At 38.6% G+C, this 19,955-nt stretch overlaps 1 protein-coding gene and 1 long non-coding RNA gene across 3 annotated transcripts in view; one reads left to right on the forward strand and one right to left on the reverse strand.

Moving 5' to 3' along the window:
- Positions 1 to 19,955, forward strand: part of CAP2 (cyclase associated actin cytoskeleton regulatory protein 2) — a 71,139-nt gene that overhangs the window by 13,245 nt on the left and 37,939 nt on the right. For both annotated transcript variants that reach the window (XM_032987757.2, XM_032987755.2), the window contains 2 exons: positions 2,249 to 2,349; positions 19,807 to 19,884. In XM_032987757.2, coding sequence (XP_032843648.1) covers positions 2,249 to 2,349; positions 19,807 to 19,884 — 179 coding nt within the window. The remainder of the gene's footprint in view (positions 1 to 2,248; positions 2,350 to 19,806; positions 19,885 to 19,955) is intronic.
- The window catches only part of LOC116960407, a 48,961-nt gene continuing 43,627 nt past the window's right edge, over positions 14,622 to 19,955 (reverse strand). The window contains exon 4 of the long non-coding RNA XR_004406371.2: positions 14,622 to 14,787. This is a non-coding gene — a long non-coding RNA (uncharacterized LOC116960407). The remainder of the gene's footprint in view (positions 14,788 to 19,955) is intronic.

The following is a 19,955-nucleotide window of genomic DNA, read 5'->3' on the forward strand; positions in this document are numbered from 1 at the left end:
CCATGAAAATTGCTATATCCTTGGCCTAACCTAAGAGCTCAGTCAGGTGAAAAGATTCACCCCCCGGGGAAGCAGAGCCGTAAAAGCCCGACAGATCCCTAGAAGAAACCATGTGACAAACCTTGTTGGAGTGAGGTTATAAAACACACCCGCTAGGAGATTGCAGTAAGAAGCTGAGATGAGCAGCACCGCGGGGCACTCGCCAGCCTGCACCACGGCTCCTGGCAGAGGTGTCTCACCCGTGGACTTGGGAATCAGCTTTTGCTGATGCAGGTAGAAAAGTCTGCACCGGTTCTTCAGTTTGGGTGACCGATAGGCAGATAGTGCCACAAACGTCATTCGGTATGCCTGTGGTAGTGTGCTTCTGCAGAGGTTCACATAACCTCCACAGCAACTGCAGTTGACGGTCTTCTAGAACAGATCTCTTTCTCTTTTTTTCCTTTAAAACTGACACTCAGGTGGAGTGTGAGCTTTTTTAAGTCTCTAGTGGAAATGGAGATATATTGCTTTCTTCTACCATGACCCCTACCCCTAACAAAGCATTCCATCATTAGAATTATTACAAAAAATAACCTTGACTTATCAATTAATACTTTTTCAGACACAATAAAACAACGAGGATGATAGGGGAACTGTACATTTACTGTTTTCCTAAATGGCATTACAACAGCAGGATTGCAAGCAAATCATTCAATTGCTCTGCACAGCCCACAGCAAATTCTAGTAAATGCTCCTGGGAGTTAGCTGTATTGAATAGTAAAAAACAGCATAGTTGCTTTCTAGTTTTGCACAGGACAATTGCCATTTGGTGAACTGCTATTTAAAACTCTGCTCTAAAGTAAAAGGTTACAAAGATTCTCTTGGAGACATACACAGGTTTTGACAAAGAACATAAATGGGCTTTGGAAAGCATCTCCACAACTAAAACCTTTTGTACACTAGGTCATTTGAGGGGTTTACACACAAACACTTAATGTGGAAGAAAGCCCAGAAATTCCTCAGAATTAAAGATGAGTGACATCAAGAGAACAAAAGGAGCCCTGAAATCCCGCCTAGCTGACTAACTATTTTTTTTTTTTCATACAGGCCATTGCAGACTCCAATTGCCAGACCCTTTCTTTTTTTCTGTCAAGGAGCCAGATAACTCTTGAGAAATAAAGAGGGCTTTCAAGGTTATGAATTTGGACACAATTGTCATACAGTGCCAAAAGGTTAAAGCAAACTCTCTGGGGAAAGACTGGTACCTCTTCAGAGAAGTCTTCAGGCTTCATTAATGAGGGAGAGAGGCTGGGAAGAGTTTTAGCCTTGGTCTCTCAGATCCTACAGATGCCATGAATTCACATGTGCATCGCTCATGCTGGACCTGGCAAAGGTTCTGAGGCAGAGACGAGACATGAGGATATGTCAGGGAGTAAAGGGAGGGCTGGAAAGCATCCAAGGGAAGATTACTTTTGCTGTCTTAAAAGGTTAAAGCTGTTTAGAAGCCAGGTGCATAAGAAACTGAGTCTCATCTGCGTTTTCTGATTGTCCGCTTTATCAGGAAACTGCTCTGTATACCGTCTAGGAAGTAGCATTTTTATTCCTCTGTTAGAATGTATGGCATATATATATAGTCAGTGGGATGCTGTCATCTAGAAGACTCGTTTCAGCTTTCCTTATCCAGTGACAGTTTTGCAAGGTCAGACAACAAAATAAGGAGATTACAAAGTCACATCCTACTGCATAAATCCACTGACAACCCATTCTAAAGGCTATCTTACAGGAAATTGAATTGCTTGTATTAAAAGCCACCAAAAAATACGAAGATCTTCAGGAATGGGTGGGTGGTATAAAAATAGTTATTCAGTACAGTGAAGATTCTTTTTAGGTGATAAGATTTGTTCTATGTACAACAGCAGAATTTTGGTAAGACAGTCGTGCTTATCAGGTCATTAGTCTTTTGAAGGGCTGAGAAATGTTTATTTTAGCACCTGTTTTTAAAAGAGTCTTCCCACTACCTTATACAGAGTAAATTCTCTTCATGTTCCTAGCCAATTTCTACCAAGATCCATGTTTTTTTCTTTCTAGCTAGGAAAAAATTATTATACATCCTTTTTCACTGATTTCATAAATCAATCAGTACGGCAGAAACTAAGTTACAGCTATTTCCCCTGTTTCTATGGTATTTCTCCTCCATCTGCTACAAAGTAATGTCCTATGCATTATGTACTTTATGAACCCATTATGATGGAATGCTCTTCTTCTGCAGGCATAGCACCATATGTTGAAGCCTTTGATAGGCTGCTGAATGGAAGTGTTGCTGAGTTTCTCAGGTACAGCAAGATTCTTGAAGGTGATGTGAAGACACATGTGAGTATTTACTCAGATTATCTCCCCACTTTATAAGCGTACAAGTCTTGGATTCTGTGTGATCAGCCTTGATTGCTGAGCAGAGTAGAATCTTAATATCAGTACTCTGAATTATTAGTTCTTGAAGTAGTAATAACCTGGCATAACACACAGGACAGTTGGCTCACAAGGGGCAAAAGGCTGTATGGATTCATAAGAAGAGACCACACCCTTTCTACGGCATCAAAGGTGGAAGACCATAGTATTCAAAATACATAAATAGTCTCAGTCACAAGCAATTTGAATTGTCCTGTTGGCTGCTAAGTGCTTTGCAGGACAGGAACACAATTAAGAACATGAGTAGACAAATGAGTAGCGAACAAAAGGTGGGTCTGAGCAGTGATAACTTCTTGTGGTTGTCTTCAGGCACGTGTGTCATCATTCCAATTAATGCACAGATTTTGATATTTTGCTTGGTTGGTTTTATTACTCACATCTCTTTCCTTTGGAACAACATAGCAGACTGAAAAATGAGTATGTCAGACATTTAAATGACCCTTTTTTACCACATATGTCACAGCAAGGAAGTGCTATGATATCATTTTCATGATGAAATTACTTCGTAAGCTTGTAATATCTTGTGATCAATGCTTGTTTGTTTAATTTTATATTTTAAGCCTGTCTTCTCTAAAACTGGTGGTGATAGAATGACAAAGGATGGACTCATCTTACCAACAGCTTACCAATATAGATTTGAAAAAAAAACAAACAAACAAACAAACAAAAAAAAACCACAAGCGAAAGAGCTGGGGTCTGCTTGAGCTGTATCTGAAGGAGTGCGAAGGTTTTTACTTTTTCTAGTAGATCCATGCCATCAGGCCTTTCTCCACTTGTACACTTCCCAATTCCTTGCAGTGGCTGCTTTTTTACATAAGAAACACTGTAGCCAGAAAAATATGCAGTCCTACAAGCTATTGGGACTTATGCTGCAAGGCCAGCATAAATATTTTGCAAGACAGCCAAAGTAACCAGTCTACTCACAGAGCAAGAGCTCTGAGATTATTCTGTGAACTGTGGTTTCTCTGTGGTGTTGTATGTTCTTGTTGGTAGGGTAGAGTTTCTGACCTAGTTAGGCCTAGAAAACTGGAGGGAGTAAGGAGATCAGGCAATTCTAGAGGGTCTTTGTGTTTCTCAGGAAATTCAGCACTTCCTTTTTATTTGAAAAAGCCTTTTCAGCTTAACAGTTATACCATAAGCTACAATATATGTACTTTGCTCTTTAAAGAAATGAAGGAAAAAATAATAAATGGGGTGTTGGGGTGGGCAAGGGGGGAAGGGGAATTATCAACCTAACTGAGCAGAGAATTTCTCCTTGGAAAGGGTCTGCTCTAGATTTGGTCATCACATTCATTAGACACCGTTATTTTGAAGTTGATTTCTCAACCGTCTAGATCTGAGAGATAGAGCAATAGCTTTAGTACCAACACTAAGCACGGAAAAAAAAAATGCATTTAACATTCTAAATGACTAAAATATTTTTAATATAAACTATCTGTAAATGTTTAAATCAGTAAGTGTATTAATTTATGCATTTGTCACTGATACTCATAATTGAGTCCATATAAAAGGTTATTAATAATTTACCTGCCAAGTCTGTGAATAATCCCTAGCATATTGTTGATGATAGGGTAATGCAAACTGTGATAGGGAGTATTTGTTAGACTGTGAGATTAGACATAAACAACTTTCCCTTACATAAAGGAACTGGTGATTCTGATTGAAGCCTATTAAATATTCTGAAATCTTAGATTCTGAATTTACAACATGAAGCAGACTGTGGTTGCCTTATGCTCATGCTTATCACTGAAGCAACATCTGTGCTTTACCTTAACAAGTGGAACAAGGAGTATTTTTCTTCTGGATGTCTTATAGACCATGTGTCCTCAGCATTATACTTGCAGCTGCTGTCTCTTTCACATAATGAGCTGAAGGGAAGGTTGTATTTTATTTCAAAAAACACCTGTTGCCTAGAAAAACCTCACATACCTGACTGACCAGAATGGTAATATGAGAGAAAGAGAGACTTCATGTTATGCTAAAGAAATGAAGGATTTAACATGATGTGTTTCATGCTGATTGCTGTAAGGATTGTGTGGTTTCTGTTTCTGGTGAAAGGAAGAATACAGCCATAACAAATATCTGTTGGGGAGCCCCATTCCTATTCTTTCAACATGCTGTACTCTAAACAGTCTGTTGAAAGAGAACAAAATAAAATAAATAAAAAAAAAAAAGAACTAATAGCTCGCTTCTGGCTCTGTTAAACACAGCAGCACACTAGATTTTACAAGGATTAGTTTATCAAAGAAGAGTTCTGCTTAGATTCAGTCTTGAGAGCAGCATATTTCTCATCCAAATTACAGAACATGCAGTGGTGAATCTCTGAAGTCAACTACGTTAAACTAACCGCTTTTTTAAAGACAGAGAATGGCTAGGGTTTTTTACTTAGTCTATTTAAAACAAAAGATCCTAAATGGCTAAGATGAGATCCTTTTCCTGTCCTGTCACTGTGGAATAAAAATTTGGTGATTACATGGACATTTCTATGAGATACAAAGTCCCCTACAGGCACAGACTTCATGAAACCACTTTCCGCTGTCCATGTCGTAACTCCAGAGCATGTGAAGTCAGTGAGAGAGTGAGTACGGCCAGGACTGCTGCCAACCAGCTGTCTTTGCCCTGACATACCAGTGTCTTGGAGGCTGTCACCAACTATTACAGGTTATAACAGCCCTGAAGCTGACTCACCATGTGTGCCAACACTGAACCATTCTTCTGTCAGAATGAGGGAAATTCAAAAGCAGTATAAAATAGACTGTGGGTCTACAGCATAGGCAGTTCTCTTACACCCAGCCGATAGGATCGCACTGGCTGATTGCTGGATCACAGAGACGTGAGTCCCGGCACGTCGCCCACTACAGAAAATGTGCTGAGGATGACAGAGAGCTGCCTGTGGAAGACACAGTCTACCTTCAGATTGTGTCCCACTGAGGAAGTTGGTCAAGCGGGTTTGATGTGCTCTTTGCCATGTCAAAGCAGAGCAAGCAGGATTTTATAAGGCCAAGAAGCAGGTTTTTGTGATGTGTTTATTATGAGCTTCTTCACATTGTTTTTGTTTATGTGATATCTCAAGTGGTGGAATACTTTGGCTTGAGTTTGAATAATGTACCAGATGAGACATAATGATAAGAAGAGAATGTACTAGTTCTACAAGAGAAGGACAGATAACATAAAACTCCCATATTTTAGTATTTTATGTGGTACAGAGCACAGCAGAATTACAGCATTTCTGTCACACAAAAACTAATACTTCCCTTTTTTTACTGTTTATTTGTAAAAATCTTTTAACCTCCCAACCCCACCAATTGAAAGAACAGATTGTCTGAACAATTCAGTTACATTCCCTCTTCTCTCATCCAAGCTATTTAGTTTGGAAGGGAAAACTACAGAAACACAGATGCCTTTTCCCTCCTCTCTTCCATCAACTTCCAGCTGCTGAAATGCAGAGCTCAGACAGACAACCAACTACGTCGTGGGTCTGGAGCATTCAGAAGTGAAAAGGCTGTTCGTTACCTTGCTACTTATTGGGAGAGAGTTTAGATACAATTCATTACAAGTATGACTACCTGAACAAGATAGCATGATGGAGCAATTCAAAGCACATTATCCAATCTTCAGGGGTTCTCTGTGTGCATGCACTGATTTTTTATCATCATGAGCAGGGGAGGCAATGTTCACCCCACAAACACTGTTCATGTGCACACAGCCACAGAGTTTCTGTTCCTTATCTATTACATGAAGGCAATGGCATTCTTCTCTCCTCCTTCCAGGCATAGTCCATGTAAGTATAGACAGACAACTGAAAGCAGGAGTTATCTTTTATGAGGTATATATGCACTTTGCAAAGTGCAGCTCCAGTTTGGCCTATCAGTGAAATTAAAAAATCCTAGCATACTCATTTTTTCCAAAGAGTAGTTATTACACATGAAGTAGCTCTATCTTGCCTTTACTTGTGAGAGACATTGAAGAATTAGACAATGGCATTCACAGCCCTGGACTTTGAACAGGATGTGCTGCTGTCTGTGACACACCAAAACCCACTTTTGCACTTTATCTTACCTAATCTAAACACAGACTATCAAGCCCATTATTTGACTGAGTCCTCATTAACAAGGCAATTTGCTTACAGGGCAACAGAATGCACAAGTGTACTCTCGTGTTCATCTTTTGTGCCCAGAGGCTGTGCGGTTTTAGGCATTGTGTTGAAAGTTGAATTAGAGCTCAGAGAGGAGGATGATGTCAACATGCCCAAAGAGAAGCTTGCTGTCAGGCTGCCTTTGCATTTCTGTGGTAGGTATTTTCTGCTACGTGAAATAAACACCAAATCAAGTAGCTACCACAGGACTGGGAAAAACAGAATACATAAAAAAAAGAATAAAAAGACAAACATTTTTTATAGCATACAAAATTCACTCAGCTGAAAGAAAGAGACTAAGTGTAGAAAACAGTACTGCTATCCACCAAAAGTGAAAAAAAAAAAAACAAATAATCACCAACCAAAAAAGCAACCTTGGAAATCTATCAACACTTAATCTATTTTGCTAATTCAGCTATATTTCTCACCCCATATGTGTACTACAAGATAACACAAGAAATAAAGAATGTTCACTTTAATATGACAAGAAAGATGGAAATGCAATATACACAATGTAGCCAAGTGGCTAATCCAGAAAAAGTACCATTTATAGGAGCTTTACAGCTTTTGATTGCTCTGTTCCAAAGGACGACTTCACTTTTGGCCTAAGGTCAGGTGCAGTGCTGTGCAGATGTGGTTGCACCTATCTGACTGTAAGACACCTGGTTGGGAATAAAGATGGCTCCTGAGCGTGAAGAACCTGTCCATTGCGAGTCTAGACCAACACCCCCTGAAAGAGTGGGAGTTTTTTCATTAATTTTGATGGGAGCCGGATCAGGCTGTTAGTTTCTTGACACTGACGTTGCAGTAAATACCATTTGCTTTTCTTCTTATTTAAAAAGGCAAAGAAGGGATAGAAGGCAAACAGATTTTATTGACAATTACATGCCATGGTGGCCAGTACTGGGCATTTAGTTGTGTATTGCTGGCACAAGAAACACACACCTGTAAATTTAGGGGGGTGGTGGTGGTAATATATAATGAGATATATAATGAGAACATATGGCTTTCCCTCAGTCAGAAACATAAGAAATTAGAAACATAAACAGGCAAGGCTGTCAACAGTTCTTCATAACCTGTTTTAATGGGGCTTCTTTGGATATGGAGTAGTTCCTGACCAAACCCATAAGTAGCTATGTTGATTTCAAAGTGGTGCAGTTGAACAGGGACCATTTTGGGGGTAAGGGTCTAAAACTATTGGCCCCTAAAAGGAGGGATTATATCTGTATGTGGTTACCCAGTACACCAGGATTATCTGATCTCCAAAGGATGCCAGGAAAAAGGTATCAATGATTTGAGTGGGAAACCTTACATGCAATGGGAAACCAAAGAAAACTCCATCATGATTACCCAAAAAAATGTTAAAAGATAACTTGCTCATATGAAAAAAATTCCAATCGTGAAGGGCTCTTTAATCAATTGGATGGATTCAGAATAATATCCAGTGTTCAGACTAGATCTTGGTAATTTTTACGAATTCATTTAATTAATGCTTGGAACAATTAAGGCATACATTATATTTTCAGCCATTTGAAATCTAAATTAGGACTGATTATATGCTCTAGCTCATGCTAGTTTTGCTATCCTCTAAACCTTTAAGAGCAAATTTGAGTCTACTGACAGGAAAGCTGGTTTTGTTGGTGGTTTTCCAGAAGTAGTGTATAGACCTAGAGGCAGAAGTGCCGCACAGGTTGAAAACAACTGTGTCAGCTTAAGAAAAAATCATAAGGTGATAAAATTACATGGCTAAATTAGCTAGCTAAATGACAGGTAGATTTAGTGTGTGGACCAGCTGCACTCACAGCCACACACAGAGTGTAAGAGTGTCTTAGTGAGCCTGTTGCAAAGTCATGGTGTAGGACACTTGCCAGTGTAAAGTAGGGAGAAACTTATTAGGGAGGATTGGAGACATGGGGTTGGCACAGCTCCAAGGTCCATGAGGAAGCCTTGACAAGGGAATCAGACCTTTTACTTTTCTCTCTGATTCAAAGCAGTCCAGGATTGGGAGGGCGTAGGTAGCAGTCATTTCAGGCACTCAACCCTGGAACAGTGAGGTCTGTGGTTCTCACAAGAGTAATTTCCAGTGAACTATTGGCAAATTAAGCTATCTTGATCCATCAGGAAAAACAAGGCTGAGGAGCAGAGAGACAGTATCCCTGCTTTTGTCATCACCATGAACCTCTTGTGGCCGAAAACTCTCTTTACTGGTATCAGTCCTCATGGTTCTTCTTTCTCATGTGAAGAATAATGATTTTTCAGTTTGGGGCTGTAACATTATTTAAGCCCATGTATTTCACACTGAGAAATATACATCCGTGAATGTTCTATTTTATTTATATTTTTTTTACATTTTTTTTCTGGTTTGGGACACACAGCTCCCATGCTTGATTGATGTCATTTGTTGCTACAGGCTATGAGCAAGTCTTTCATTAATTTTCAGTCTCATTCTTTCTGAAAAGCACGTGCACACTCTTTTCACTCATCCTGCCTCCCCATCCCTGACCTGCTTTTATTTTGCTAGTTGGTGGTTGCAACTGTTTTGAGTGTATAGAAATGCTGGGCTTGGAAACTGAGAAGGCTGGTTATTGTAGTCAGCAAAAAACCAAACAATGAGCTCAGAATCTGGCTCTTCAGTCAGGTTCTAGTAAAAAGGAGTTCAGTGAATAATGAGAATTAAGCCACAAGGGAAACCAATGCACGGTTTGAATGTTGTTTTAAATAAGCTGGGAGTGCTGTCAGGAGTGTTGAGGGTAGAATGTGGCCACTAATGTGTATTGCCTCTTTTTATCCTGTATGAATTGCATGATCAATGTGGCCAGATTTCTGAATACTGAAGAGTCCATTAGGACAGATTAAACCATGTCACTGTCACTGCCACTGCTAAGTTCTGTTGGTCTACCGATATCCATAAATTGAACTGTATATTTCCGTAATTAATCTGAACTGCAAATCAATTTAATTTTTGAAATTTTGTTTCATAAGTTTAATTGTATGTTTTATTCCAAATCCCAGAGCTATAATAAAAAGATTGGTTTAGAATCTTGAATTAGATCTTGAAGGCTGTAATACTTCTTTCTTGTTGCTTTAATACATGTTCTGTTTAAAAAAACACCTTAGGTCAGATCTGCTTTTCAGTCACATCACTGTGCATGTAGATAATTGCCTTTCAGAGAGGCTGAGGACCCCTCTCCAAGTAAATGTAGGCTTTTGATATTTAGCCCCCCTGAAAAGGAAAGCATGGTTCAGGTGGAAAGAAACCTGAAATATCGTTATAGATGTGTCAGCTTTAAGCTCTGAACTTCCTTCCATGTTAGCACATTTTGGTTGGTGTCTGGGATTCTTTCAAAGTGATAAAAAGTGGAAGTGAAGTTACAAGGAGACAGATTCTGGCACTTTTAGCTTTTGAGTTGCCTTCAGGGACCCCAGTGGGACTACTTGCAGAATGAGGTGGGCAATGTCACCGGTTGTCCTGAAGTGTGTAAGACACAGAACATACACAAAGCCATTTCAATATAAGAACCTGTTTATCCGAGCTCTCTTTAAATACAGTGCGTTTGCTTAGAAATGGATGGTTCTCCAGTCTTTATATCAGGGAATTTGTTATTTGTCAGACACAGAAAGTTAAGAAATCAGCTCCCTGGTAGGGTGACCAGTGAACACTGCCGAAAGAATACTTACAAAGTGATACCTCAGCAAGTACTGTAACCTTTTTAATTTACAGATGTAAGCATCTGAAGTTCCTAGAACTTGTATTTTTTAAATTAGGGACATGTGAATGACATCCCAAACCTGTGAAATCGTACAGCCTTTTCTGAAATTTCCTCAGCATGGATTTGGACATTCAGTGAGAAGGGCTTCTGAGAGAACAGCTGGGGATGGGGAGTGGGACTGCTTAGCAGCAGCCCTCAGAGGTACAACAGCTCATCAGAGACATAACCAGAATGCCTGCAACCAGTGCAGGTGAAAGCGCATTTGTACAGATGACAATGAGACCTGCAGGTCCTTGGGATCTCTGTGGTTGTCTGATGTGTGGGTTTACAGCATCTGTTCCATGTAGGAAATGTAGATTTGCCTTTCCTCAGGGAAAGGAGATCTCTCCGCAAAGAGTTCCTTGACACAGGCAACTGCACCCTCCAAAGAATTCTGAACTCAGATGTCCATGGGAAAAAAAAAAAAAAAAAGAATCTGAATTTAAAAAGTGGTTGATCTTGATAATAGCCAAAGTTTGGACATACCTGTTCAGTACATTGTATGTGGTTCCTGTTTATTTAAGGAACTAATGCACACTTTTAGATATATGCAATATAGCTCCAAGTAATAGTAGAAATTAGAAGCTTTGGAAGTCTGTGAAACTTTAATGTACCACGGTTTCTGATCCTTAATGAAATCCTGAGGTGGGTTGGTTTTCCTTTCCCATCTCTCTTTGAGAAACCTGCTTGCTTTTGCAGTCTAGTCAGGATGAAGAGCTATAAAATCTCTCTCAGAAAGACTGTGGCTAACTTCCATCAATGCCTGAGCAGGTTGGGTGCTTTCTATCTACTCTCCCTAATACTGATTCAAAAAAAATTACAACTTTGTCATGGCATAACCTTTGAAATGTGATACAAAGAATATTCCCGTAATGTCATTATTTAAATTAATCCCCCCTGGATGATTGCATGCTTTTCTGAGTTGTCATTCTTTTACAGCATTAGCCTTTCACCTCAGAAGTCCTGGGGACAAACTGGATGCCAGCCAAAATCAACTGATCACTATTTGCTGTTACTCATACTCTAAAGCTCATAAAATATACTATGACAGTCTTTGGTTTTCAGAAGCTCCAACCAACAGCGGTGGCCTAGTATAGATTTTAGTGACGTATCCTCTGCACTGTAGAGAAGCCATTTGTTCTCATGATGTTTTGATGTTTGTTCTTAAAGTGTTTGGCTGGTTTTATCAGCTGTTTGTTTTTGTTTCTACGATTATCACAAATTACATATTATAAAGGCAGAACATGACAGCACTAATTGCACACAGCTGACAATTCTGGGGACATCCAGTCTATAGATAAGTACCAGGGACTGGAAGATCAGGTGTTGCAATGTGCCAATAGCATCTTTTCCTTCTACTGATGTGAAATCCTTTAGATGTAGATCCAGGACTGTATACTGTGCAATGAGGCATCTTTGAAATCTCCAGCAGGTGACTGACTCCTTGCAGAAGACAGAAGTCTGCAATGTAAATGGCAAACTTGAATTTTTGAACATCTTCAAAACTGTTCAGAAAAGAAAGGTGTCGAAAACAAAAAAGAACCTTAGTCTGTAAATAGACCACATCTTCAGTAATGTGTGGACTATTTATTTTTACACACAATGCTCAGTATTTTTCTATGCTGAATCTTCTGGAATCCCTAACTATCAACACACTACATCTGTTTCTGGAACTTCCACGTAAAAGTAAAAAAAAGAGAGGTCAAGAGATTTTCAGATTTCTAGCTGTTGTAAAAGAGATTCGTGAAGAATTTGTGAATCTGGAAAACACAAAATCAGCCTGAGCTTTAGGAGAGCATCCGCCAGTCAAGAGTTTTGGTCTGGACTTGCTCATCTGCTCTGGTGGGTAGAGGTTATTAGAAATGTTTTCAGAGAATATGATCTCCTACTGCTTCACTTGGCAGTAATCAGTAGACACAATGGCCCTGCAGCCAAATATTTATATCTGTTTGAAACAGTGACAGATGAACAAAATAACTGACTGCTTCTGCTACCGAGATTAATAATTAATTATTTAACGAAGCTTACATTTAAATAATATTCATTAGGTTTTAAAGTTAACAATCCCTTGAGATCAGTCAGAACAGTTCATGTCACTTAAAACTGGAAGAGCTTAGAGGAACTTCTGGAACACTGGCGCAAATTTTATCGATGCAAATAATGCAGAACCTGTATATACTTATCCAAGGCAATAATTTTGTAATTAATATAAAAGCAACTGTTTTGGCTTTAAATACCCCTTCACTCCAGTACATCTGTACAGTTTGTGTTTCATACAGAGAAATAAAATGGCAGATAGATAAGCAATGATTTACCCCAGACAATTCTATCCGTCTGTCTTATGTCATTAGCACTGAAAGATCTTTAAGACCAATATGGTTTGAGTTCCACCAGAGGTAAGAGCTGTAAGAGCTCTGAGTGGTTTAAGTCGCAGTCAAGCTTACTAAAAAGTAAAGTTAATGAACCTAGATACAGATGCTACTCTGAAACAACAAATAAGTAATATTGGCTAGTGCTGTGCACAGTTACATGACACAGTGTTTAATACACTGGCAGATATAAACAGCTAGAGAGACCAGCACTGATATAACCTTAGATTGGTACTGGACAGGCAGTAGCAATGCTGAGAAATTTTAGCAAAAATTCCCTAATATAGACATAGCCATGGAGGCTGAAAAACACTAAAAAAAAACCCACTAGTAGAGGACAGATGATTGGTGGTAGTCAAATGTATCTATCTGAAAATAGAAAAGAAAATATCTGAGGTGGTGTCTGGCTCCATCAAAATCAATGGCAAATCTCCCATTGACTTCAATTTTGACTGGAATTTCAACCCTGTTTTCTGCATGGACCAGTAAGAGAAAGGTGACAGGTTTTTAAATTTCTTTTCTTTTCCAGTATAAAGTGCTCTGTTTGGAGAACTGCCACTGACTCTTCAGCATTTGGCCCAGTTTTTAAAAAATCTCTATCAACCAATTAGCTGTACAAAATAAATACTGTCTCTTCAGCTGGCCTGGATAGTTTCTATGGCAGCCTCATACTTAATCTAAACTTCATTCTTTTTCCATTTCTTGCTTCTCCCTTCAAGCCACCAGCCACTTCACCACTTCACTTTGAAGAGGCTTTTGAAAGCACAGTGTAAAAGACAAACTGTTTCTCTTCAACTGGCAGTACTGTCCCTTTTAGAGAAAGACTGTGGTCTTTGCTTGTAACAGTGAGGCTCCATCTGTAGTTGTCATTTGCTGTCAGTCATTGTGTCTTTTGCTAAACCCAGAGGACCCAAAATTATTTCTGCAGAAACATGTGATTAGAACTCTGGACCACTAAATCCCAATTCTTTCCCCTCATGTCCTCTTTACTGTTGTGTTTCAGAGTAAAGTCATTGAGTATATTGTAGAAATCCAAAATGTACATAGATCTGTATTTCAATTTACGAATTATCACTGTTAATGTTTGCATGTATATATATGCAGATGTGTATTACTGTGTGATAATAGAAGTCCTGTGGATTCTGATATTTACATCATGCTTTTTAGTCCTATGACTCTGAGGAAATATGTTATTAAATATAATAACATTTGACAAATTTAATATTATCGGGTCAATAGGGTAATTTTCTTGACTAAATTTCATTAGGAAATCCTTTGTTTGTTTCTCTTACTTCTATTTAGTTTTGTTTTTTTTCCCAAAGACTGAATTTACTTGTAACTTGAGATCTGAATGCATGTGCCTTTTTCTTCTTGTAGTTTGCCAAACTCTTGTCACACAAATAACATTTATATTTATTAGTCCTTGGATAACTTAGATTTAATAAAACACTTAAAATGAGAAAGAGAGAGATCCTAAAATCACATCTACTCTAGAGTACTGAACTTTGCTAAAGCAAACTGGTAGTTTAAACTTCAGGTTCAGTGCATCTATGTCTACTCAGTCTGAAACAGTGCAAGTTTGGGTGGAATCCGTACTCACTACTTCAAACAGGTCAGAAGCATTGTTACCATTAGACATCTCTCACAGAGCCTCTGGCAATTTTTCAAGCAGTGGCCTCTGGGAAATATCAAAAGTTGGCATTGCATTTTGACAGAGAAGGTTAAACCAGTTGCTATTAAAAAGCTGGTTTCTAAATATGTATGATTCCTCCATTAACTTCTGCAGGCTTAACTGTAAAGAGGCTTGTCTATGCTGTTACCGCGATGGCAACAGAGAGGTCACTCACTGTAGGCGGCCACAGGTTTCAAGAGGCATGGAATTGGGCTGACATTGCCTACATGTCAGACTTCGGCTCTCCCAACCATATCAGTCACCTAAGTGAGCTGTCAAATACACCTGAGGCAAAGGATTAAGACACCTTATTCCACACTTTACTGACGGGGGGAACAGGGGTGGTGAATGGAATGCCACACACTCCGGGCAGTCAGGTCCACAGTCACAGCTGTCTCCTCCAGCCTCTAGAACAAACTGCAAAAAGCAAAGTAGGAAAAGCTCTGAGGAACTCGCTTCCTTCAGAATATTCACCTCATCTGAGGAATCTGTCTGATGACTGCTGTGTCCATGCATAATCCCAAGAATGCCAAAAGGATTGCCCAAAGTCTTTAGATGTCAATTACCTGTTTCTCCAAAATATGCCCATTTCTATCTGCAGATAGATGTGTGCAGGTTTGTGTTCTAGTTCACTCTGATAAATTTGCTCATGATTTCCATGCATTTTTGACACTCGGGCTTCATTACTATCATTCATTATAACTGTAACAGTTTCAGCTGCTTTGTTCTGTGGCAATCTTTTGGCTGAGCCACACAAATTCTTAGGAAAAATCCCCGCTGGTCCATTTTCACTCATTAGTCTTCACTGGATATGGGGGTCTAATGAGTCACCTCCTTATAAAAAACAGTGATGTCTGCTTAGTTACACAGCCTGCCTGCTAAATAGAAGGAGGAAGCAATGAAGTGTCACATTTCAAAGACTACAAAGAAGAACTGGAATTGTGATAGAGTGAACTAATGAATTCTTAATGAGAATAAGCTCTTGTATTACCCTGATGGGATGCATGGAAAGAAGTGCCACATGCTCGGAAGTAGTAAAACTCAGAAAGCCATTTTTAATGCTGTTGGAGAAAGAAGGAAGTAGCTGTGGCAGAAGTCTTATAAAATTCTGCTTGTAAAATGCAAAAACTGTGTTAGCATGATCCTTTGCTTAAGATTTAAATTCAAAGATGAGATGCAATTGCTCTGATCCGTACACAACTAAAAGATTTTGGGGCTGGATAAATTTGGGGCATACAGCGCAAGCCTTGCAATTGATATCTAGTCCACTGATCACTGAACATTTCCAACACCCTGTAATAAATTTAGGATAATAAGAAAATGCAAAAAGCCACACTTTTAATGCATCACAGGTAACTCAGAGAGTGTTACCAATGACTTGGGTGCCCTCAGTAGCAGAAGATTTCTTAAAGACAGCTCCCATATGTTTTGAGAAGGTGGCCTTGGCCACACTCTACAGTGGAGAAGGAGGAGTAATAAACAAAAAAAAAAAGAGTAATACATGTCTGGAGGAGAAGTACATCCTGATTCTATATCCAACAACAGTTTTAACGTTGGTCAGATGAGTAAGACACATGTATGAGGCATACTCAAGGAATGTCAGTCTTTTAGGAACATCAGTGTATATCATCCAACAGTCTGTCTCCAGCTCTGACCAAATTCCAGTGCTTCAGCAGAAAGAGGTAAAAAAATAAGACAAGAAACCAGTTGTCACTAAGACAAGAAACCAGTTGTCACTCTGTACTCCACATGTCGAAAAAAGTCCTCCCCAGCCTCCATGAACAACCAGTGGGAACCCAAAAGCATGGATTTAATGCGGGGTGAACAAAGTTCAAAACAGATGTATTTTTCAAACCTCATTGATGCTACCAGCTTAGTAGGTGTTCAAGAACTGACAAAACAATCTTAATTTTGTATATATAAGAGACTTTGCTTATGTTTTATGATATATCTGGTCACCATTTAAAGCTCTATCTTAAAATAATGCTGCTTCTTTGTAGTTGGAAGATCCCTTCTGAACTTCACTGTTTGGATAGTTGGAAATCTTCTAAGTTTGAGGCTATGATTACTCGTGACCCAGTTTACAGACCTGTGATCATGTGCTGACACTACCATTTTCTTCCTTCTCTGTTATTTACATTCTTATGCAAAAGAATCATCATATTCCTCAGCCACTGTGTTGCTAAGCAGAACAAGTGAAACTTTTAAAATTATTCTTTGTATGACAGATACTCATTGCTCTAAACATCCAAATATGTTTTCTCTGCATCAATTCTGATTTAAACTCATCTTTATTTAACACAAACAACTAGTGCTTTATGCAGAATTCCAGAGGAGGACCTCTCCAATGGTACTAACACTTCTCTAGCTCTACTAAAAATATTTTGCCACATCCATTGTAGAACTGCATAAAGTCTTTTCACAAAGCCACCTTCCTGGCTTTAATACTTGCATTGTCCAGTCTTCAGCATTTCCAATTAATCAGTTCCGTGCTTACACTCAAAATTATTTGTTGTTTTAAAGAGGCGGGGGAGGACTGCTAAATTTTATCCTATTCATATTACCTGTGCCAACAAAGTTGTCTTCTCAAGTGGTGAGTGAGTCCTGATAATCTTAAAACCTCCTAATTTTGTGTTGCCCACAAATTTTATGTGTGTACACCTAATTCTTGCTGTTAGGACACTTATAAACATATAGATGGTTCCTAAAAATAATCCTTGAGAAACAGAACTAGCAACTTTCCTCCTCTCAAATAACACCACCTGTAATGTACCCTGCTGTTGTCTCCATTTATCCAGCTTCTTACCCAACTTCAGAGTTTTTATACTACTTTGCATCATTTCCACTTAAAGTATGAGTTTCCTACGAGGACCCACAATAAGCATTTTATATAATATCTAAATATACTAGATCTGACACATTATCCTTGTCTAAGAAACTGAAAACTCTGAACAATCCCCCAAAGTAATTATTTTAACCACAGATAATCCCCTTGTAATTTCTCCCATTTTTAATTTCCATATGTGTTTTTAATCGCTCATTTCAAATCCGTTCCAAATGTGCACAGGGCTGAAGTCAAGCTAATAGCCATGAAATCACCTAACATACGTTTTCCCCTCTTCTTGGGCATATTTGCCCAATCCACCATCGCATGCTTCTGTCATCTGGCACTACCTCCAAATACTATATATTTAAAATCTTTTCTACTTGTGCTTCCATCTGCCTGTGTCCTCAGTACTCTAGAACAAAGATAATATGGACCCAATGATATTGTCATACTAAGCTGCATATATTCGACTTCCCTTTCAAATTATGTAATTCCCATTTATTTATCATCATTCTCCTTAGCTATTCTTTCAATATCTTTATGAACATCGACTTCCTTGGAACTTGGGAAGAGCATTTGTTCAACAACAGGGTAAGCTATACATCAAGAATAATGGAGGCATGCCCATCTTAGCCTCCAGGCCACTGCCATGGCCTCACTTGATTGCTTTATTTCTTTATTGTTCCAGTAGCTAAAAAAAAATATGGCTTTGTTTTACTTTCCTGTGCAAGGTACAGTTCAACAAGGCCTGTATCCATCATTCCTTTGCTTCTGTATTTTATAATGCCTGAAAAAAAGTTCTTGATAATCAAGGCATCTTTTTACTCTCTGAGGGTTTACTACCTATTCTTAGTATCTTGTTTTAGTTATTTATTCATTCAGAGACTCTAGACCCTTCATACAATTTATCCCTCCTGCTAATCACACAGAGGTTATTTCCATTCTTAATATAAATCTGTCCTTTCCTGTATTCAAATCATTAAGTTCCTCAGGCCAGTCATCTTCATTCACTGATTTTTCTATTTTCTAAAATTTTGCCAGTCTAAAATACCAAGCCTTAGCTATAGATTTATTTTTGTCCATCTTCCAATCTAAGAAGAACCGAACCCATTCATAATCATTTCCTCCTAGAACATTAGTTTTTGGTCAGCTGTTCTGCAAGGTCCTCCTCACACAAAAACCCCTAAGCCTAAAATAGCACACACTTTGTTGTTTTATGAATTTCTGTACCAAAAAGTCAGTCTTCTGAAATGTCTAAGAATATCTAAACCTTGCTATTATTGATGGTATTTATGTCTATGTCTGGAAAATTTAAGTCTCCTATGCTCATACAGTTTCCCTTATTATTTATTTCTTTATCTATTTATAGAGATGATTACCCTCTTCCAAATCTCAGCCTGTCAAATCATAATATACCCTTCTACCCAAATACTGTTGAAGTTGGGCCTCTTTTACCATCTTCCTTGCAGTGATTTTCATCCTAACAGATTATAGTTTATTCATGCCATCACATTTTAAGATGAATAAATACAGTTTGGCTGTTTTACTTTGCTACAACTTCAAATTTTCTGACTTTTATGTATTTTAAGTTGCATCCACATAGGCCTGTATATAAAATTTCCGTGTTTTCTTTTTAGATTGAAGAAACCCCAAGGAAAAACAGCATGAGCTTCCCCACCCTTTCACAAAATGATTATAAATGTACCTATTCATATTAGATTAACCTAACAGCATTTCATTTGGTTTGGTTTTTATTTAGCAATATATACTAGTTATGAATAATTCTTTTCTGTATCAATAATGCTTTCTCCTAGTCACTGCTCATCCACTTGAATGAGGTATAGGTGATACTGAAATAGCGATTAGATTCTAATCAATGTACATCATTCATAATGTACAGAAAATGTGTAGTGTTCAAAAGAACCCCGAAAGACCAGAAATTTAAACAGTAGGGAACACCAGGGAGTGTAGATTTACCTCCCATCCACTCTGTTAGCATGTAAGCATGCCATCAGATGCAGCTTTAAGCCAAATCCCAGAGTTCCATTAGACAAAACTGTCAAGAAACCTTCAGCCACCATCTCTCATAGCCATCGCTCTCAGGGTCTGCTCACAGAGGACAGGCAAGGAGTTCATTACAGCATAGTCCCTCAGTCCCACCCCCCTCAAATATGCCAAGCTCAACTCTTCTTAAACATCACTACAGCCCAAATTACAGATCAACAGAAAGCTTGCAGGTTGCCATTCTGAGCAGTAACAAGTTGTTATCATGCACGTGAGTATAAACATCGCCATTAAAAAGCCTAAGCATTCTCTGAAGTGTTAAAATTAAGTCCTCCTGAGACGAATCTTACAAATGATAACCAAAAGGCTGCATATCAACTCATTTTATTTCCTATCTGAAGAAGATAGGAAACTTAACCTTGAATTTAAAAAAAAAAGTATACCTATGCCAGTACTATAATGCATTTCTTCCAGTCAGTGTTGCTGTGATTTCGATGAGAAGCAGCAAGAAAGACTCGAGCTGTCACACTTGACTTTGAGCTGCCAAGAAGAGGTATTGGAGGTTACAGGCTAAGGCTTAATTTATATTCCTCCTTTTGTTACAGGCAGAGATGGTACGTGCTGCTTTCCAAGCACAAAGATCTTTCCTGGTGTTAGCATCTCAATGTCAAGAGCCTCAAGAGGTAAGAAAAGTGACCTAGAGTTTCAAGCAGCAGTGTATTAAAAAGGCTGTGTCCCCATATGTTTAATATCA

This window comes from Tyto alba, unplaced genomic scaffold (assembly GCF_018691265.1).
Source record: "Tyto alba isolate M040663 unplaced genomic scaffold, T.alba_DEE_v4.0 Super-Scaffold_48, whole genome shotgun sequence".
Classification (NCBI taxonomy): Eukaryota; Metazoa; Chordata; class Aves; order Strigiformes; family Tytonidae; genus Tyto; species Tyto alba.